This window comes from Lycorma delicatula, chromosome 6 (assembly GCF_047948215.1).
Source record: "Lycorma delicatula isolate Av1 chromosome 6, ASM4794821v1, whole genome shotgun sequence".
Classification (NCBI taxonomy): Eukaryota; Metazoa; Arthropoda; class Insecta; order Hemiptera; family Fulgoridae; genus Lycorma; species Lycorma delicatula.
Genome location: NC_134460.1, coordinates 139,494,095 through 139,517,882, shown reverse-complemented (window position 1 = coordinate 139,517,882; position 23,788 = coordinate 139,494,095). Strand labels below are relative to the sequence as shown.

The following is a 23,788-nucleotide window of genomic DNA, read 5'->3' as shown; positions in this document are numbered from 1 at the left end:
ACATCAGGGAGTCATTGCATCCGATTGGTTTAAGGCGTCAGTCAAGTTTTTTTTCACTTCGAATATTATTTATTTAATTCAAACCGACCGGTACACAACAGCTGATCAACAGCGGTACCAACCTTTGAATTAATTATTATAAATAATATTCAAAGCGAATATATTACTCAAGTTGTTATCCCTGCAGAATTTCAAATATCCCGCTAAGGGAAAATGGAAATTTCCACAGGGAAAGGTAATTCCAAGATGGCGGATCCAAGATGCCGGACGAGAGAAAAGGGAAATTCCCACACGGAAAAAAGGAAATTCCAATATGGCCGACGACGCCATCTTGGATTTGGCTGCTGTATGCCTACTTACACACTACTCACGGCGCTTTATCGTGGTGAAGAAAACGAAGCCATTGGTCCATTTTTCTGGTCGCTTTCTTCGTACGTCGTTTCGCAAACGTTGCAGTACACCCTTATAAAATTCAGAGTTTACAGTTTTTCCCCTTGAAACGAGTTCTGATCGCACGATGCCCTCACTATCGAAAAAAACAACGAGCTTCATCCTTGATGTTGGATTTTGACTGATGTGCCTTTTTAGGGCGAGGAGATGAACTGGTTTTCCATTGGGAACTCTGCATTTTGGTCTCAGGGTCATAGCCATAGACCCAACTTTCATCTCCAGTTACAATTTTGGCCATGAAATCCGGATCTGCATGAAGACGCCCTTCAACTCCGTGCAAATTGACACACGATTTTCAAAATCCATGTTGCGCGACAGACACGATAAACACAACCTCACTCTAGCGGCTCTGGCAGCTGACTGGCAAGCTCCAACGTGTTACAACTTGTCCCTGTCTGTCTCAGTTGATCACGCTATTGGACAAATTACAGCATATGGATGTAGCGTCGGCAGTTGCCGCTATAAAAATTCATTCACCGTATTTTTTGATCACTCCTTGTATGTTATACGTGTTTGTATGTATGTAATATAATAGCTAGTCTGTAAGTCGTTTAGGAGTGTGGAGCAATATAAACGTGAAGTAATAATTACAAATTATGCACTTGTAACAATAATACATTGCTCAACAGATTATATTCATAGTCATATCATGAGATTACAATAATAATATGCTGTATAAATATTAAATTAATTAATCAGAGACATCTTAAAAAATATCATTTAAATTATCTTATTGTTTATTTAAATAATATGATTTATGTTAACATAAATCATATTATTACTGATTCCTAAAGATTAATCTTTAATTAAAGATTAATCTTTATTTAAGATTACAGATTTTTAATCTGTAAAAATCATAATTTATGTACAGGTCTTTTTAGGAACCATTAGCAGTGCGTACATCGACAACTCTGACTCTATTGTCAGAACCCAAATAAACGTGGGTTACAACTCCCAAGTCAATTTGTGGATGGCTCTACATAGTGAGTCTTGAACAATGTCCTCTGGGCACCAGGGTGGACCTAGTTGTATGAAGCCCTAGCTCCAGTACTTGTGCGCTCTGTTGGAGTCTTGTTTTATTCACCAGTACTCATGGAACTGGATGTCCTTCAGTGGTTGTTGGTGCATTTGAAAAAAAACCACAAACCCAGAGTTTAAAAAGGCTTTGATGAACCTTTTCAGCAAAAGATATGACAAATAATAAAGAAACGTGTAACAGAGAGAGGTAAAATAATCTAATGTATGTTTTTTTGAAGTTAAGTATAAAGAGGAAGGTAAATCCTTTACTAAAGTTTCTCCATTTCTTATGTTTGTTGTAGCAGTTTGTGGCTCACCAAAATCCATTAAAAAGCTTAGGAGTGGCACCCTTCTGATTGAAGTTAGTAATAATGAACAGATTTGAAAGTTCCTAGCCCTTTGATATATAGGAAAGAATGAAGTAATAGTGGAGCCCCACAATACAATGAATTCCCGCAAGCAAGTGATCTTCTGCAATGATTTGGCATCAGAAGAGCTATCACTGCAGTCAGCTTCATCTGTTAGAGGATCTTGAGAAAGTAGAATGGTGTTGATGTGCCAGCATTCTCATTTATCCTAACCTTCTCGACTCAACTATCCCTGAGCAAATAAGAATTGGCTAACTATCTGTCTGTATGCATTTGTATATACCAAACCCAAGATGTTGCGCTTTCAACAAACTCCATCATTGGATGTTTGGAGAAATGTTTGGGCCATGTGTGGATAGATACACTCACCACAGCCAATTGGACTGGAAAACAGTGGAATCCTTGTTACTGCGCCATATGCAAATATACTTGGAAGGTTATTTAGGTCAGTTTCATTTACATCATCATACTGTCCTGAGTTTTTGAGAAGTGTCAGGTAGAAAATATTCCTTTCATGATTTGCAAAGTGATTAAACACATACCTTTTTCTTTTAATAATCTAAGGTATGCTTTGATTAATTCTCATGACACTTCCCGTGGAAATGATATCAGGATCAATATGTTATCACACCTCCCAGGTACTGTGTAACATCATTTGTGTATTTATAATATAGAATATTTTCTGACCAGGTGTTTCCTGATTCTTGTTCAGAAGCACTGGTGATTCCTGTACCGAAACTTGGTAAAGATAAATCCTTAATGGTAAACCGTCATCTAGTGTGATACCTTCAGAGAATGCTCTAATTGTCCCCCAACAATCCAGTTTCCCCCAAGGTCGTCTGTTTATGATATAGTTGCTCTGGAAGCTGTTATTCAAAATGCCTTTTTACTTTGCCAATGCCTGGTTGCTGTATTTTTCGATTTGTAGATTGTGTATGACATGGCTTGGAGAGGAGGAATCTTAAATAAACTGCACGAATGGGGTATTACAAGGGAATCTCCTTGCATTCATCAGGGATTTCCTCAGCAGTCGGTCCTTTCGAGTTCAAGTTGGAGTCTCTTTTCACTAATTGCATTATTTCTGACGATTATCTATTTTCTGAAGAGGGTGGTTTATGAAGAATGGCAAAGTGAATGGGATGCTATCATCAATAATAAACTTTGTCTAGTGAAGAATACTATCACTGTGGGCTCTTCATCCAGGATTTGCTGTTGAGAGGAAATTATTTGGTATTTGCAAATAGGGCACACTGATGTGTGCCCTATTAGATGACTCATAGACATCTAATAACTCAGACCGATCCACCTGTTTGTGTTCATTGCAACTGCAATCTAACAGTACACTGCATGTACTTGGGATTGCATCTGTTATATAACATTGTGTCGGATATTTTAATTAGGGGCTAATATCTGTAATATTTTAGTTAACAGTACGGCGATTTTATCCAATGTCTTGTTTCTAAAGGCTGTGCATCTATAATCTCATATTTGATTATTCCTATAATATGTTTCGTTCATGAATGCAGTTTATGCACATTTTAATATTGTCTTTATTTTGAATTTAGCATAACTCATAGGCATTTTAGATCTGTCTAATTTTTAATGTAATTTATTTGTAAATTGTTTACTATTATAATTTTGTGTCTGGGTTTGATACTGACACCTCATTGTGCGCCCAGGAAAAATCTATGTAGGATACATTACATGCAGTTGCTTTTTATTATCAGTTTATTCATAATTTCAATTCATGTATATCAAATTGTGTATATTATGCAGATAAGTGTAGATCTAGGGATATGTTTTGAGTACTGTGTCTATTGGAATTGGTATCTTACAGTGTTTTCAGTGTCTAAGACAAGTTAATTATGTACATGTTAACTTAATAAGAACTGAATAATTAAAAATTTTAACCTTTGTTAACAACAAACCAAACCTAATGATTGATAAAATATTTTTCTTAAATTTATTTCAAAATATATTTGTCATCTTTGAAATGATCCTCAAAATGTTGCTGTTTTTACATTAGTAACAGCTGGTGTTATTACTAATAATGATTTCTTATAATTAAGCAGACATGTATTAAGAATGTCATTAAAAAGTGATTAAAATTATCAATTCATTTAATATTTTATTGTCGTGTATTTTTATATTTTTAAATCTCATATGTTCCAATATTTTAAAATTTGGTTGCTTATTTTATATACAGAATATCAAAAGGTTTTGTCAGTGTGGGAGGATTTGTGATTTGTATTTATAAGATGGTAAGCAAATGTTAAATTAAAAAAGTTGTGGAATAACATCAACTGAAGCAGTTGATGTTATTCAAGCAGTTGCGAAAACAGTAGCACCTACTCTGAGGATGGTTACAAAGTTAAAATTAAATTAAATTATAATATGGCTCGGTTTGTTGGAACAATGTAAGTTAAAATCACTGTGACTGTTATGTACAAGAACATAGAATAAAAAAGAATAGATAGGAATATATTTGTATCATGTATATACGTACATAATAGATATGTATGCACATATAAACAACATATACATGTTTATTTTGCAAAAGTATTTATCCCTTTATAATTCTCCTGCAGCAATGAAGACTGCTCTGCACAAAATATCTAAATGGATGCAAATTTGGAAGTTACTTTTAAGAAATTAAATATGTCATCTTGGGCCTGTTGCACTGCTATATAGAAATAAATACAAGCATGATTTTTCCATACAAAAGTATGATCTCCATTTAATGTCAATGAAAAGTAGAGTAATAAAATAAATAATATTATAATATTAAAGTTTATCAAATAATTACAAAAAACCACTGACAACTATCCTTGCAGTTATTTCCTTTTTTTCCAAGCTGCACATGAGCAACTATTTTAATGATAAACGTCAGAATTTTAATGATCTGTAGAATGAAATTATGATGTGATTTATGAATAAAATATTCAATATTATTTTTTTGGAAAATATTAAAATTTTATACATTACCAGTGTTACAGTGCATCCACCAAAACCTCCTCCAGTCATTCGAGATCCTAGAACACCATCGACTTGTTTGGCAATTTCTACCAGTTCATCCAGTTCTGCACATGATACTTCATAATCATCTCTATTAAAAAATACAATTTATTATATTAAAATATTTTATGAAAGTACATTTTTTAGAACTCATATGTTTACTACTCTGGAGATAAATTGTTGGTTTTATTTTGATTCTGCATCGGGCAGTGTTCTAAATTATACTTCAACGACCAAAGTACACTAGTACACAGGCATTGAAGCTTTGGTTAAAAATAACAATTTATTTTATATGGATTTAAATTTATGAATTACAGCATGCAGAACAGTTTTATTTGTGATGATGCTATTTAACCAAACCGGCTGGTTGCATGAATTGCTGAAGCACCAAAAACGTTTCTTTAAAATGTTGGAAATGAAGTAGAAGTTGTCTTATGATGCCACTGTTTAATTCTAATAACAAAACGTACTTAAAGTATATCTATTTGCACAGATCATGCATTATTCATTTAGATACCATTATCAGTTGAACTGTTACCTTAATGACTGGTGACTAAGATACATCAACTGCCCAAATGATTTTGAATCACAATTTGCTAGGAATGTTGCACCTTCAGTAGTTCGAGCTATTTCACCAATTACATGATGTGCCCGATGGCAGATTACATCGGGTATTGGAGCTCTTAACTTCAAACCTGTTAAGCATAGAGACAGTACATTGAATGTCTGAGACATTTAATATAAAAAGATAGATAACTGAAAGTGTAAATTATTATTTTTTATTTAATTACTGGACAACTGAGTCAGTCATATTTTACATCAAGCTGAAAATACCAATTCTTTTACGTAATACGATGCAAGGAATTCTTTTTTATTATAGGAATTATAATAATATTTTTCTAAAGTTTTAAATAAAGAAATTCAAAATAATAAAAAACCTGACAGTAGTACTGAACCAGAAGTTCTAGGGCCAGTATTGAATTCAAAGGAAGTATATAACACATTTCTTACAAAAAAATTCAACAACAACAGTAGAAAATAATAATTATTATCACCTTCAAAATAACCTTGTTCAAGTGATATTGGACAGGTATTTAAAGGCCAAAATTAAATTAAAACTAGCATGAAAATGTATGAACAGTTAAAAAAATATATATTTGATTGAAATTAATGTAAGTTAACAGATAAAAATACAATTAGTGCAAATAGACCACAGGATAGCAAAAAAGGAAAATTAAATTAAAATTACTATTCTATGCTAAGAGAGTAAAAATGCAATTAGTAGAACATTTAAAGGCTACCATGCAAATTGGTAATGAACTCTCTATCACTGATCTAATTCTATTGACTTTTTTGATTATTTTTAACTTTTTAACTAAGGCCTATTCAGATTTGTAAATTTAACTTGGGGCAGAGTCCAGGTTAGACCTTAAAACATTTCCATTATTTTTTTCATCCATATACTAAATAAGATACTTTCATGTATATTTAAATTATATCTACCTGTATTTTAACCACTTCTTCTGATGAGTGAACAATAAATGTACAATGCACTGTTTTTTGACAGAATGAGTATATTAATAGGTATTTTACTTAACCTGTCTCTGTCTTCTTATGGCTGTGACATATAAAACATCTGAAGTATTAGAAATACTGGTTAGTTACTTTCTCTGAGAATAATATGTTCATTATACAGCGAGCCCTTACAGTCAATAGAGAGAAAGTGCCAAGGAGTTGAACATTTGCATTTCAATGGGATTGGCATTTTAATGTGTTACAGTATGTTTTGGTTAAATGATGAAGGAAATAAGGAAACCAATAATTCTGTATTTTTCTCACTATGAATGAAATGTAATGCTTTTACCTTTAGAATGGCTATTTTGCGAGTGCCTTATATTTCAAGTCTGATTACATAAACCTTTTTGGTTGCACAGCCTAAAATATGAATGATGTTACCACTTAAAAGTTTTAAAATCTTCTTTTAGAAGAAGTTTTACTAGATATATTTTTATCAATCTGTGTCATGAGGGTATGCTAAAAGATGAAGGAAAAGAAGTAACCTAATTAGAGATAAAATTAAAGAAATTTAATATTAAGGTTAAAGTTCTTGAGCTATCTTGAAAGCCATGGTTTTCATTAAAATCTAGGTTAAGGCATTTCATTAATTGAAACATCTGATGTTTCAGTTTCTTTACTCCATACTATCACAGTTCGGATTCTGTTAATTGATGCTCAAGAATAAGGACATAAGTAGTCTGAACAAGGTCTACTGCCCTGCAAACAGATAAAAATAAGGGCTTATTTTAGAAGAAATGTTGAGTGACTGAAATAAACTTTATATGTTTTTTAAAAATTATTGAAAAATAATTAAAATTTTACATAATTTATGAAAACAAGTTCTTTCGAGATGCTTTAAGAACATTATGTGTTTATTTAGTTTAAATTCAAAATTAATGATTGTTTATTTTAACTACTGATATAATAATCAATTATTTTTTTTTTTTAGTTTTCTACGTATAATGTTTGATCAGAAATTTGGACAACTTTTTAATTTTCTGCATTATAGCTTATATGTTTGGTATTCATTATGGCTGGTGCCAAACAATGTTCAGTAATGTTTTGTAAGAGATGAATATTAACAAAATTTATTTTGAAATTGAAAAATTTACTAAAAATTATATGTCAAGAAATTACAGAGGTAGTGATAAATGTATTCACCAATGATCCAACATTACTCTATTTCATTAAACCTATGACACATAAAACAAAAAGCCAAGTTATCTGACGGAAGTTTTCAAGTGAGCTGAAAAAAACACATGAAGTTTAATTAGTTGTTAAAGTTCATTTTATTGCTATTAACTAGAGTGCAAGAGGTGATGAGTAATCAGACCTTTAGTTTGCTTTATATTTTAGCAGATAATTAATTACTAGCCAAAAACCTTTTCATCATTATTAAGCATTTTAATATAGATTTTTTAAATCCTACAAAATTAAATAATTGTTCATTAAATATTATGACAAATGTTCAAGCTAAGCATTATTATACTTTCAAGTTGCTCAAGTGTTGCTTCTCTTAGACTGCTTTTGCATAGATACTGTGCTGCTTCTTCACATTGTTTACGTCTAATTGCATATTCACCACTTGCTAATTCATGCTTCACATTTGAATTTGTTATTACAAAAACCAAATTTGGGTCATTTATTGGCACTAGTTGAGCTTCCAATGTTCTGCAAAACATAAAACACGAAAACATGATGAAATGGAGAATAAATAGGTTATCATTGTTAGATAAAAGACTTACAGACAACAAACCTTTTGAAAATGAATATGTAGAAAAATAATCACAAAAACAAAAATAGTTTCCTATATTTATTGATTTGAGAAATGATTTTTACTTTCTACCTACTCTTTGCATAAATAATTAAACTAGACAGTTTAACAAAATACGTAGAGTGATTCATACTACCTATCTAATGCAACAAAAGAATTAAGCGAAATTATTTTCAACCCTATAGGAAGTACAAAAGGACTAAAAATTATGAATTTTTTGCAAAAATGTTATCGTTTGCCAACCAATTTAAAAAATATAGTCATTTTGTTTCAGTATTTGTCTTATAAAACAAATATTTAATTATTATTGAAAAGGAAAACTGAAATTAATTGAATGAAAGAGATTAAAATCAATCTAAAAATTCAAAACATCTCAGAAAATAAAATATTCGACAGAAAAGTTTATGAAGAAAAAAATTGAACAATGAAGTTTACAAGAAAAAGAAAGAAAAAATTAATGGTGCTTAAGTATGGTCATAAGAATGGTCAAAAGAAAGAATCAGAGAACAAGTTCAAAGAATGAGCAAATATTGGATAAAGAGAAAACTGCAAAGAAGGTGGTCTTTCAAAAGCCAAAATCAAGAAGAAGAAGAAGAAGAAACGCTTAATATTTTAGCCAATAAAAACATTTTTGATAAAACTGATGATTTTTTTAAAATTACATTCTGAAATTTCTGACTATATTTACAGTGTAATCTATTATAATTAAAATTTTTTGGAAACATGTGTGGTTCATATTATAATGTTTCACAATTTGATTTTGGGATATAAATTTTTATTTAAAAACCAACATGATTTACGGTAAATAACTTTGAACCTTTGAAAATATTTTTCTTGCTTACAATAATTATCCATCTCTGATAGTGAAATTTACTTGCAAAACAAGTTCTGTTATATGTAGACAAAAGATCCAAAAAGAATTGTATATATTCAAATTTGAAATTTCATGTGTGGAAAATTATAAAAAAGAACTTCCGTTGAATAAAATTATTTTAGCAGCAGCATGTGGGTTGGAAAAGTCAATAAAACTACAACTCTGAAAAAATAGAAAATGCTAAATTTGTTAATCTATCATTAAACTTTGCAACAATTTTTCAGTGGTTAAAAAAGTGTTGAGCGTGATTGTCTATAGAACTTGATAGCCTTTTGAAAAAGTAGAACATCTTAAAAATTAGTAACAATGTATCAAAGAAAAAAGAATACATTATAGGGGTTTGGTACTTGTTAGGAAGAAGAGATAGTACGTCAACATAATATGCTGCATTGTAATTAAAGTTTAGACATATAATACATAGGTCCTACACAAAGACACCTATTATACAGAATGATTCAGGAGGAAAGTGAAATTATTTGTAAACTGATTCTGTTGCTTGAAATAAAAGAAAAAGTTTCAAACAAATATATGTCTGAAAACGCTATGTATCGAGTTACGGCTAGCGAAAAATTTCGCTCGGATTTCAGTTCCCCTGGTTTAATGAGGTCAAACTAAAATGTTTTAGGAGTTTCGCATTTTTATGACCTGAAAAATCTAATAAAACAGGTCCCAGAACACTGCATAAGTTTTTTTTTTAACTTATAACATAAAACAAAAAATCGGCGTCGAAAAACACGGTTTTTTTCAGATTTGAAGTACAACAACTTTGATAAATGACTAATAAATAAGTAAATTTTATTATCAAGACTTGAAAAGAATTTAATTGATGTAATAAAGTATAGAAAATATACAATACTTAACAATAAAACATACTGTTAAGTTTTTCGGTTTTGTTTTTAATAATACATTTTTTTTTTATAGACTTTATTACATCAGATATCTCAGGATTAAATTCTTATGAATTTAATCCCGAGATATCTGATGCAAGCCATCATGAGAATTTCTTGTAGGCTTGTAATTTTGGTCCCACGAGTACCCGCGATATAACGGACCACTACAGCAGAGTGCATTCATACTGGAACTAGAGCTAAATACAACTGGGTTTGCCCAGGTGCCCAGAGGACATCGTTCGAGACTCGCTACGTAAAGCCATTCACCCGTCGGTACGGTAGTTTCCACCTTGGGTTACGATTGCGCTTCGTAAGGTGTTGCAACATCACAAAGTATATCTGTAAGAAGAAATAGTGTAGAACGTCTTAATGTAGTTGTGTAAATTGTGTAGTGTTGTATGTGTATAGTGTAAATTGTTCTGCAGCTCAGTGTGTAATGGGAAGAAAAGCTGCAGAGGCTAGAGCCGTGGGGATGCCAACCCCCCCAAAGTTGTTGGTTGTCGAACGAAGTGAATAGTGAGCAGGAGCTACATCTTGCTGAAAGTGAAGCATGTCTTTGTTAAATAACATGTTTCCATTGTCATCTAACTGATTTTCTAAGGCATGGACTATTAGTGGGCGAATAACTTCATCCAGCAACTGCAAATACTTTTCACCTGTCAAATTTCGTTCGATAAATACTTGTTATTACCGTAAATCTCGGCTTACACATTTATTTTTTTAGGATGCTACGTGTTTCCAACATTGAAAACATGAGTATTTACATCGTTCCAGTATCGACAGTTATGTTTATTAGCAAAGCCATTTAAAAAGAAAGAGCATTCGTCAGAAAAAAAAAATTGTAAACATTTGATTGGCATCTTATAGATTGAATCATTTCTTCACAGAATTCAATCCTTGTTGTCAGCATCATCCTCCCTTAATTCTTGATGCAGTTCAAGTTTATATGGAAAAAATTTATTCATGTAGTGAAAATAGAACTATATAAGAAACCCCAATTTCACGGAATATTTTACGAATTGAACTCTGAGGATTTACTACTACATTTCCCAAAATTTCAACCTTAGTTAATTCATCTAAACATACTGCCCTGCACTTTACTTATTCAAGATAGAACCAGTTTTTTGGAATTTTTTTAGAAGTTTTACAATGTAAGAATGTGAAACATTTTTATTTGGATGCCGTTCATTTATGCTTTGGGGGTTCTAGCACATTTATTTTCTTCTCAATTTGCAAAAATTAGTTTAGTCTCAATTTTAAAGAACACAAAAATTTAAATAAAATATAATAAAATAAAATATGAAAGAAAACAATTTGCAAAAATTTAGCATAGAAATTTAGATCTCAATAACTGGCAGAAAATTATAACCTATTATAACAAGGTAATCAATTTTTCAACACGTACCAGCAAATAAATTGGTACGTTATTATTAATTTTTCGTTTGTTTAACTGATATAATGCTGTGTATTGGAACGTTTTTTCAATACTGGAGAAACCAAAAACCCAAATTTTTTAAGAAAAACGGGCGATTTCAGACCTAATGCTGTGGGTAAGTAACACTATATCTCCACATAACCTAAAAAAACAACACATTTTTAATCGTAACTTCAGTACCAATGTACCGATTTTTATTCTATTTGTACCAAATTACTTGTCATTCAAAGACCCTTCCAATGAGTTTCACAAGCTATATCGTCTCACTTAAAAAATAAGTGTTCAACCCTTGAAAATGTATAAAACAAAAAGGGCAAAATCTTGTGTTGATAATTTAAAAATGATTTTCGGTTTTAATACACAGATTTATGATTATTTCAAATGGTTCAAAAAATAATATCATGTAATTTTATAGTTATTTTTGTTACACTGAAATTTATAAAAACGTACTATCCCAAATGGTTTTACACACCTACCGCGGGAATGGGTGGACGATTTTAATTTTATTATCATCACCAAAATTCATAATTTTTTTTCGGATTGTCAATTAATGTAATTAAATGTCCATTTATTATTTTTTATAATTTTATGATGAAATCATAAAACCATTTATGATTTTTGAGTTGGGCTAGGTATAATGGAGATGGTGGATTCCACCCCTTTAAAAATAATTTTAAAAAAGATCCCTCCGAGAATGGTTTATGTGCCTGCAAGCAGAAATACGATGGGACTGATAGCTTTGAATAATAGATGTGGTAACTTTTCAAATTATCACTGGTATAACTTATTTTTTACCTGTTTAGCCTCCAGGAATTACCATTCAGGTGTTACTTCAGAGTATGAATGAGGATGATATGTATGAATGTAAATGAAGTGTAGTCTTGTACAGTCTCAGTTCGACCATTCATGAGGTGTGTGGTTAATTGAAACCCAACCACCAAAGAACATTGGTATTCATGATCTAGTATTCAAAACCATATAATGTGATTGCCTTTACTAGGACTTGAACGCTGGAACTCTCTACTTCAAAATCAGCTGATTTGGGAAGAAACATTCACCACTAGACCAACTTTTGGGTTCACCTGGTATAAATAGTTATTAATAACTTACCTACAGTCAAGTAAAAGAGCATGGCCTTCTTTTCCTAATGTACAGACGTATTGATCCATAATTCCACAAGGAACACCAGCAAATTCATGTTGTGCTTTTTGACACCGAAGTGCTTTATCTTCTAACCTAAATAAGAAAAATATCATGGTATGATTATTAAAAAAAAGAAAAATCCTGTCGCTTAAGCATAATTTAAAATAATGAAATTACTGTTCTATGTGAATACTTAAATTAAATCAAGAGTTTCACAAAATTATCATGATTCATGGTACCATTACAGAGCTGTGACAGAGTAACATAGGGAAACCAAACTGCTGTCCTCCAGCTAAAACCCTTTCCAACATTTGGAGGTATTAATATTGAATCTGTAGCTTGATACGATCAGCTTATGAAAATGAAACATTCATGGTACTATCCTGTTGAATGTCCTGATAAATCCTTCCATTTTATAGGTGAGGCTTTAACTTTTATTTGAACACTTAAGAGAAAGAAATTTTTTAAATTTACCATTCAATATTTAAATCTGCCAAAGATTAAACAAGCTGGGTTGATGTGGAAATTTATGACAAAATTGAAATAAGAATAAATTGCAATAAAGATTATGTATTTATAATACTTTTTATCTCTGAACAGCAATGAAATAATATTAATGGTAAATGTTTAATGTTAAAATTACAATTGTAGAATTTTAATATTTCGTAAATTTTTGAGTTAAGTAAGGTTGTATGATAATATATAATAGTAATATACTGGTTAAAACGTATTTTGCAGTAAATTTAACAATTGTTAATTCTTTATATTTGACTTTTAAAATTGTTATTATATCTTATTATGTATAAGTATTGCATTAATAATCTGATGATTCCAAGATGGTAATTAGGTTCGCCTGTCTTCAACTGTTAAAACAAAGTTTTATTTATATTTTTCTATAAACATCACAAAATTATAACAATAGCAGACATCAAAAGCAACCAATATTCAAACCCAGAAGTGATAACTTCAGTGGGCCCACTTCAGCCCACTGAACATTATATAATGAACATCCTTACAGTTAGAGAAAAGAATTTTTGACTAAAACTGCTGTTGGTTGATTCTATCACAGATATTTTGCACGCATCACAGATATAAAAGCAATTGAGAAGGACTTCTATTTAGCAAAGTATATTAATTAGGGGATTTTTATACTTACGGTAGATATGTATTTATGTTGAAAATCAAATTACAATAAAAGAAAGCAAATTTTTTTTTAACGATAATTATAAATGTATTGAAAAAATAATTTAATATCAAAGTTTTCTTTATTCACTGATAAACTAGTGAAGAGTCTGATATTTTATTCATTTTCAATAATATTAAAATTTTACTTTTAAAAACGCCTTTTTTCTGACTAACATAGTTTTAAGGTAGGTTTTATTATTTCAATGGGAAATAAAATATATCTACCCTAAAAATCTAAATGTTTGTAATATAAAAAATCTGATGTGAACAACACATGACTTCCTTCTATACCTATTAAATTACATTTATATATTTTTTAAAATGAAAGTACATAAAATTTTATTTCATTAAAAAATTCTGATATTTTTTCATATTTTTTTCTGTTGTTATTATTGAATTATTATTCATCATAAATTTTTTTTTACAATCAGAGTTTAATAAATCAATAAATCATTGAATCAAATGAGCTCTAACCAAAGGATTGAATCCTGTTTGTTTTAATGCCCTGAAATCAAATAATTTTTGTGATGTTGATGTCTAAATATCAGTCTAGCATTGTTGTTGTTCATAAAAGTATGTCTATTTAAAGACAACAATTCTTGATTTTTTTATAGATAAAATTAAATTTGAGCTTATTTTTTTTTTAAATTTTACTGAAATTGACTGCTGCAGTCATCACCGAGGAGTGTTATCTTTGATGATCTACAAGAACCGGTTTTTTGTATATATTAAAAGGAGTTGAAATTTTTTTCTTAGTTCAATGACACTGATGACACTGTTATTCAGCTGTTTTGAAACCATCAATTAGACTCTGATGCAGATAAAAACTTATCCAGGAACTACAAATTAATTTTCAAACATTTTAATTTTACCATTTTGTAAAACGGTAATATTTTTATTCGGTAAAATGTATTAATTTTATCGGATATAAATGATGATTACTTTTCTGTATATTCTTCAGTTAATGCTTCTAAAAATGTGTAAGTCGCAACTTCTAAAGAAGCACTGCTAGACAAACCACCTCCAACTGGTACTGAAGAAATAATTATTGCATCAAATCCAGGAACATTTCCTGTATAAAAAAAATATGAATCCATAGATTAGTATGATGACGTACGATTTAAAATTTAGTAAAATAATGGAATATAATATTTGTAAGTCTGAAATACCACTGAGCAAGATATTAGATCACAGTTATGAAAAAATCTTTTGGAATCATACATTCACTAAGAACTTAAGTATCAATAGCATTATTGTTCGTGTCTTACTATTAAAATGCTGTAGTATACTGCAATGATTAATATAAATTCCAGTTATTTAACAATTAAACTGCATTTGAACATTTTCAATTTTGCCAGTAGATTGTTTCATCTATACATTATTTACCTTTGTTGTGCAAATAATAGATTATTCTGTGTTTATAACAGAAAAATTATAAAATTAATTTTGTTGGCAATAATGCGTAAAATATATGTACATTGTTCTAATTTGTGATACCATATTTTAGTGTTTTACTTTCTTACGCATAAAAATATCAAAATACCAAATTTTTGATCAATTATTTTGATTCTCAGTTTTCAATTTATCTTCTTGTAGTAAGGTTCCTAAGTCCAAAAGGCAGTTTGAAATAATGTTTTCTTCTATACCTGAAGTTTATAATTTCATTTAAACTTAAGTATGTGATATAATTACATCAGTGTTTGTGTTAGTTGGCTTATGTGTGTTGTGTGTGTGTGTGTGTGTGTGTGTACAGAATAATTTCAAACCTCACGGCAATCTTTCGTAAGATGATTCTATAGAAAAAAACAAGAAAAAAGTTCATATAAACGCAAAGGCAGAATACGTTTCGTCAGCGAATTTAGGCTTGCGAAACATTTAGCCCTATTTTCTGCTCGCTCTGAGAAATTAAACCGTACTAAAATTCTTGGGCTACAAATCGAGGGGTAAATTTGGTTCTTCCTTATATTTTTGAACTAAGAAATTGAATAAAACTGGTCCCAGATCTCTATCTCACTTGGTTTTATGAAAACGGGGGGTAGAGCACGAAAACCTTTTTGTCGGAAAATATACTTTTTTAGGTTTGGAATATTGTATAACTTTATTAATATACCAGTTCAAACATTGATGAAAATTGTTCTCTTTAAAACTGTATCAGTTTTCTAATCCCCAGTGTATCTGTTTTGTTTCTAATTAAAGTTGAACTTCTCAAATTTGTATTTAATTCTAATAGTCGTTATTTACATAAGTTTTTTTCAGAATTAAATTCTCTACAAAGTTAATTAGATATTTTTATTACTTAAATTAACAAAGTTGTTTTATTATAGAAAACTTATCAATTATAGAAAAAAAAAATATTAAAAAAAGAAGATCACACCGTCTGTTTTTTTCTAAAAATTAAAGTATCAAAAAAGTTACTTTACGAAGCTGTAAACATTTTCTTCAAAGCGATCTGAAGGACGGCTAATAGGAATCATCCGTATTATCGCTAACGTCAGATGTGTGTTTGGATGATATTGAAGATAAAACTATATGTTGATAGTCAATGTATGTAGATTTTGTTATGTGATATTCTAATTTCGTATAACTCGTAACTCTTTTGATATATCAAAAGCAGAGATTGAGTTTGATGACTTATACTAAGACAATTTCTTTTATTTGATAACTCAGTCCCGCATTTATTTGCAGTTTATAACATGTTTTCACATGAGTGCTCGAAAAAACCTTTTTAATATACAGTAAAATTCCTGTAACTCGAATACCTATAACTCGAAATTTATTCTAATTCCCGGCCGTATTGTATTACGTTTACGGAAATATAATTCCTTTAACGCGAACAAAACTCCTATAAGTCGAAGCAAAAAATTTGATTAGTTTATTACAAAAAATAAAATAAAAAACCCAAGTTTAATATTTGGCCTATAATACCGATGTTATTTTTAATTCAGAAATATGAACAAGCATGATTCACTTCCGTTATTATGCGATAACAAAAAAGGAAGGAATCAACATACAGTAAAGAGGGAAGCGAAATCCTATAACATCAGGCAACAGTATTCACCGGAACTCGTTTGTCGTAAGAAGTATCGGTCAATGTGTCGTTATAACCGTCTCAGCTCGTATGCATAGTTTCCGTATGACTGTTTGGGTTTGCTTGTTACTGTAAAGAAGGGTGTTCTTATTCTGTTCAGAGAGGTTTAAAAACAGTCGCGATCAAAATTTACCTATCAGTGGACCAAATTTACGTGAAAAAGCAGAGTACATTTCGAGACAGTTCAATTGTACGGATTTCAAAGCTAGTGTGGGTTGGCTAAGTTTAGATAGATGGAATAATTTTAAAAAAATATTTGTGGTGAAAGTGCCAGTGTAAATGAAGTTATTAATACGTGGATAAACAGTAAGTTAAAAGAAATTATGAGTTCATATAAGGAAACGAACATTTCTAACGCTGGCGAAACTGGACTGTTTTAAAAATGTTTACTTGACAAAACTTGGCGTGATAAATGCCATGGTGGGAAACGAAGTAACGATCAGTTATAGATCTTTTAGATGTGAACATGTCGGGGACAGAAAAGTTGAGACCTCTCTTAATTGGTAAACCGAAAAATCCACTTGTTTCGCTAACATTAAATTTTTGCTTATTCAGTAAGAAGCTAATAGAAGAGCGTGGGTTACTAGTGAAATCTTCGAAAAATCGTTGTTCAAATTGGATCACTGTTATTCGAAAATAATAAAACTGCTGTGTTTATTGACAACTGCGTGGCACATCCAAAATCATTTCCTCAGGAATTTTAATCGATAAAATGAGTTTTCTTTACACCAAATGTTACATCTAAACTCCAACCGATGGATCAGCAAATTTACAGGAAAAGGATTGTAATGGAAACATTATCACAAATTTATCTTCTTCATTGTGTATGGAAAGTTAAAAACTTGGAATGATGTGACTGAGTTAACAATTTGTAACCGTTTTAAAAAGGCTGATTTAAAAACCCACAACAGCCCGTTATTTTGTCGGAATGTGAAAAACTAGCAGTGAAAATCTTTGTTCTTGCAACAGTAATGATGATGATGAATGGCAGTCATCAACCGATGTTTTACAAGTACCCAGCGATGTAACGTTTCGGGATTATATTTCTATAGACCAAGATTTGGTAGTAGCCGAATACCCAATGACGAAAATATTGTAATCAATGCGATGAGAATGGCACCATAGAGACTGATTCGGATAACGACAATGATGAACTATTCTGTATACCGCCCCCAACTTTAATGGGAGTTACGGATAACATTGATTCTGTTTGACGATTGGTTGAGTGAAAAGGTGACTGTTTTTTTCTGCGGTGGCAGATAAAGAAAAATGGTTGACTGCACTGCATCAGAATAAACGTCAGACAACTCAATAATTTTTTTAATAGATTTTAATTAAATCCTGTTTTTTTTACGAAAGAGCCAATTATTCTTCACTTTTTATTTTATTTTTTATAATTTTAATATTAAAATTATAAAAAATAATTAAAAAACAATATTGTTTTTATTGTATCTAAAAAGCTTTTCTTTCTAATTAAAAAACACAATCCTGGAATTTAAAACAGAACCATGCTTTATATACAACAATGATATGTTTTAATATTCATATTAATTTATAGCCTTTTGTATTTTTCATTCATTAACGATTTTTGTGCAATAAATTGATTATCAGTGAAAAAAAATGTGATTAATGTACAGTATTTTCGTGTGTATTTATTACCTACATTTTGTTTAGTGTTTTCCGCGGTAATGAATACTCTTCAGGTAAGTAACTACAACATACGTACTAACCAATAGCACGTTCTCTATACCTTATTTATAATACTGAATCATGTCATATTGCTGTGATATAATAAAACTGTATATGGGAAAAATGCAATAATTTCTTAAATTTACGTTTTACGTGAGTGAATTTACAGTGGGTAGTAATTTCGTTAACATGTATGTTTCTTTAAATCGAATTTCCTGTACGTCGAATTTTTTTTAAAATTCTCTTTATTATTCGAGTTATAGGAATTCTTATAATTTGTACTTAATCCCTTCACAATTCAGGTTGGCTTTCATAATGGAACAGAAAAATTAAATTAAAAAAGAAGATGAAAATAGGAAAATTGATCATTAATATGTTTCTATTTTTCAATAAAAACCAATAATTCCAATTTCAGTATATCATGTAATTATTTTGCCAGTCTGTATTGCAAATGTTCTCTTTTGTATAACTAACACTACGTTTTATATGTATCACTCTTAAAACGAAAGCGTTTTTGGCAAAATTCTTAATATAGTTAATATTTTACTAAATTTATTATACCATATATACTAAAAAATAATGTTTTCTTGTATGTTGATTGCACACAAAAATTCAATAGTGTTATGTAAAATAAACCGAAAATCTTAATATTCTTAAAAATCGTAATATTCTATATCGTTATACTATTCTTGATTTTTTTTGCAGATATTTTATGTTGTATAAAATGTTAACAAAGGAAGTCATGCAAAAGTGTATCAAAAAAAATTACGTCTGAGGACATCGACAGGTGACCTTTAGTTATTGTTTTTGAATGACTGACTAAAAATTAGTCTACGAAGAAACTTCTATTTTATAAAAGTATATTTAAACGACAAATTTTTATTTTGCTATTTAAATTTAGTTTTACTCTTCTGAATGTCAGCACATGTGCACTTATATAAGTTACTAAAAATTGATCAGTAAATGCTTTGATATATAGTTAAAACATATATTGATGTTTTATTACACATTATTTTTATTAATACTAAAATGTTAATAAACATAACTTGTTAAACCCATTTGAAAATGAAAGAAAACAATAAAATTTTGTAATGATTATATAATTGTAGTTTGTTAACTTCTTGCATCCGATAAAACCATTTCAAGGTTATCACAATCTGTCTTAATAAAATAAAGTAATGTAATAGTTTATGACATAAAATTGTTTATAGGTAATTAATCTATTTTTTTTTTGTTTACTAAGGATATTAAAACATTAAGCTGTAGAATGTTAAAAATTAAAGAAAAACATTATTAGTTGATATGTGCAAAATTTGCTACCCACTAATAAAGTAAATAAATTTCTTCTATTTTGAAGAAGATGTAAATTATATATTTCTGATGGTGCATTCTCTTGCCTGGAAATAGCTGTATGGACTTTACAGGTAATAAATGAATTATTTTCTAATGTAAGGTAAATTTTCAAGCCATGTTTATTAATGACATTTTTCAAGATAATTTACAATAATTTTTTCTTTTATTCCTTTTTTTGTTTTGTTTAATATCACTTTCAAAATCGTTTTAAAAGGATCCACTTAATTATAATTTATTTCAATTTTAATAAATGGAGATTGCACTGTTTTTTATTTATCTACTAATTTCAATATATACTGATTTATTAAATGATATTCAAATTTATCAAACCTTATTTTTATCCGATAAATCTATAGATACATTTTAGTCACTTTCAGGTTTTTAACTGAAAAAAAAAAATGGTGTCTAGTATCTACCTCATTATTTTATTTGAACTGTTATGCAAACATAATCACTCATACATTTGAAATAAATTATTTGATACTTATTTGTGAAAATCAGTTCAGCTGTTCTAGAAATGCAGGGGCAAAAACAAATACACAAATTACTCAGATACATAAATATGTTTCCTAAATTGTCAGACAAAAAGCATTATCAGCTTTACGTTGTGCATAAATTTTTAGCTAATCATCTATTACCTTTGAAATTAGCAATAACACCCTTGATGTAATTAGCCCATTTTGGATTACCAGGTTTCAGATTTTGTCTTTCTGAAATAGAAAATACGACTAATGTTGGTTTGTCGCAATTCTCTGACAGTGTTTTTATTCGACAATCATCCGAGTTGTTCTTCTTGCCTACGACAATCGTTACCAATGGCAGCGCCTGTAAATAAAGTTTATACCTTTAAAGATAAATAAAGATAAAGATAAGTAAATAAAGATGTACCTTTTCACTAATAACGAAGTATTATATTTAACAAAATATTCTCATTTTATTTTATATAAAAAATATAAGCTATACACACACACACACACACACACAACACACACGAGTATTTATATTTATTGGTTTATGGAACATTATAATGCTTACAGAAACAGAAAGAGAGGTGTGTCTAATATGGTCGACTATTTGTTACAATGTTATAAATTGTGATTATAAAAATAATTTAGAAATTTTTTAAGTGCGTAACAATAAAAAAGAATGACTATACTTGAAAAATATTATATTTACAAATTTAAACAAAGGTATGAAATGATTAATCAGCAGATCTTTTTTGGTGATTCTTAAAAGACGTAGTGGGTTGTAACAGTAGCAGTTGACAACAATATTTACGAATGTAGTTGCGTGACATTTTAAATTTACATTATTCCTTTAGGCAGTGAAGTTGTGCTGTTCAAGTTTTGTGGTTGTTAGGGTTTATGTTTTCTTAATTCTTAAGCTTTTATTTCTGTCTTGTTTTTTTATGTAATTGTAGAATTATGTACTGACTGATGATTCAGGATCCCGTGAAAGTAGACTTTTGGTATTAATTTTTTTAGGGTTTTCTGTTTCTGTGTTTTGTGGTTAATTTGTTGTTTTCATATATATATATATATATATATATATAGGAAAGTATGAAAACACAGCTATATACTGCATATCTGAGAGGTATGTGGAGGCAGAAAGAAATTGGATTTTGCATAGTTAGAAAAATCTGCATTATAGTAGGTTTTTAATTTTTATTCGCAATATTGAATCAAACTTTTTTTTTTTAAAGTTAGGTACGTATGATATGATTTTTTACAAGAAATACAGTAGAATGGTGAAACCCGTTTTTCTGTTAATGCCTTCGTTATCGAGTTATAAACATTCAAAGTTGCAATGACGGAAAAATCAAGTTAATAATAAAACGAGGTAAAACGCGGTGAATGAACAATTTTATTGCATTTTACACTCATAATGCATACAATAACTAACTTTAAACAGTACTATATTATTGATAATAATAAACAATAACTAATAATTAACAACACAACACAAATTGAACGGCTAAATCACCTGATATTATTTTCTAAATAAAAATTAACTGCCGAGTTGAGTATTCTGATATTATAATGCAAAAATTTTTTTACCAAAAAAAGACAAGACGTAAATTTTTCTAATTCAATAATATTTGCTGATGAAGCGACTATTATGTTAAATAGCAATGTGAATAAGCAAAACTGTCTATATTGGATTGATAATAATCCCATATGAATGTTGGAAACATCCTCGGAAAGTGAAAGTTTGGGCAGGAATCGTTGGTCATTGTTTTGTAGGGTCTCTTTACCCACGACACAATGGAGATGGTATATGCATTTTGGTATATGTAAGAGGTTGTGCGTCTGTGTGTATGTCTGTTACAATTTTCCTAAAAAATTTACTGAAACGATTTCGTTGCGATTTTTTTAATTACACAGGTATCACCTTAGCGCAGGTTCTTAGAATAGTTTTACGGTTATACGCTGCCAGGGTGCGGTGCAGTAGATATGTTTCATCAAAACGACTTTTAAATGTTTCTAAGTCTTTCTTTCCGTGACGACGTGGAGTTATGTGTCAGGAGACCGAAAAAAATCGGTTATCATAGCCGAGGATTTCAATTCCGAAAGCCTAGAACTAGGTAGCATTCGGATAACAGAAAAAATAAACATTATAAATGAAATTCATAATACTAAAAAGTATCTAAAATACCAACACTTCCAAGAAATAAAAACACCTGCTCAAAACTTCTTTGTCATTGCCCAGGATTCAACCAATGCTACTGGGCAATTCAAATTTGCGACCAAGGACGCATAACGGTCGCAATCCACAAGGATGTGACGCACAGTAAAGCAGCAGTCGTATCATATGCATTCTGGTACGTTTATTGCTGACATACCTGTGAGTAGCTCTCGTATGTCCTATCCGCAATCGGCAGAGGACCACTTCCTCAAGACGAATTTTCCTGTTTGAGAAATCCCTTGGCAACACAGAACAATGCACTGTGTTCACTGCTAAACTGTACACTATAAGGCCCTGAATTTCATTAACGCTAAGTATTGAAATATTCTTATTTGCAGTGACTCTAGTAGTTCTTTCCAAGCCTTAGAAAATTTTTATTCCAGATATCCTATCATCATCGAAATCTACAATACAATCGCTGAGTTAAACACTCACAATACACAAGTGAGTTTCTGCTGGATTCCTAACCATGTGGGGTTTCCAGGTAATGAATGTGCAGATTCCGCTGCTAAGGACGCATGTATGTAATCAACTTCTCTTCATCACTTGTATTACAACTTCTGACTTTATTAATTTTGTAAAACAGTCCCTTCGCACAAAGTGGCAAGGTGACTGACGGCTACTGTTGATAAACTCTAGCACATTAAAGATTCTGTGTTGCCATGGGACTTCTTATACAAAAAAACTCGCTGAGAGGAAGTGGTCTTCTGCTGATTGCGGATAGGACATACGGGAGCCACTCACAGGTACCTGAGATCAGTGGAAAATGGACCACTATGCGTAAGAAAAGGACTTTTTCATTTTTTCAATAAATAAATGTGACCAATAATTTATGTCGGAGGTGAATTGAATTTACATGATTCCAATTTCATTTAAATTGCATTTGGAATGCAATTTAACATTGCATTCCAAATGCAATGTTAAATTGGACAGCCAAATCAGAAAATGCTGATTACCATGATATGGTAATGGCCGAAGAAAAATTAGGTCCTACCTTCCTCCTGAGCCTGTAGCTATTATTGACAATGCTCTGTGTCATTATACCCTTTCTGAAAAGAAACAAGATATGACTGTTTGGCTTCAGAAACATCATATTCCATTTTCGTCTCGAATGCTTAGACTACAATTGTATAACTAATTAAGTTAAACAAAATTAACAGAAAACTATATCGATTTGACAAATTATTAGAAAGAACTGGGCATCAAGTTCTGTGGCTTCCACCTTACCATCCTGATTTAAATCCAATTGAGAGGTATAGTCAGAG

At 30.2% G+C, this 23,788-nt stretch overlaps 1 protein-coding gene across 1 annotated transcript in view; it reads right to left on the bottom strand.

Annotated features, from left to right (window-relative positions):
- The window catches only part of LOC142326283 (galactokinase-like), a 32,524-nt gene that overhangs the window by 5,141 nt on the left and 3,595 nt on the right, over positions 1-23,788 (bottom strand). The window contains exons 3-8 of the mRNA XM_075368643.1: positions 20,477-20,663; positions 14,651-14,780; positions 12,491-12,616; positions 7,897-8,078; positions 5,389-5,545; positions 4,821-4,941 (exon numbers count right to left, since the gene is read on the bottom strand). Coding sequence (XP_075224758.1) covers positions 4,821-4,941; positions 5,389-5,545; positions 7,897-8,078; positions 12,491-12,616; positions 14,651-14,780; positions 20,477-20,663 — 903 coding nt within the window. The remainder of the gene's footprint in view (positions 1-4,820; positions 4,942-5,388; positions 5,546-7,896; positions 8,079-12,490; positions 12,617-14,650; positions 14,781-20,476; positions 20,664-23,788) is intronic.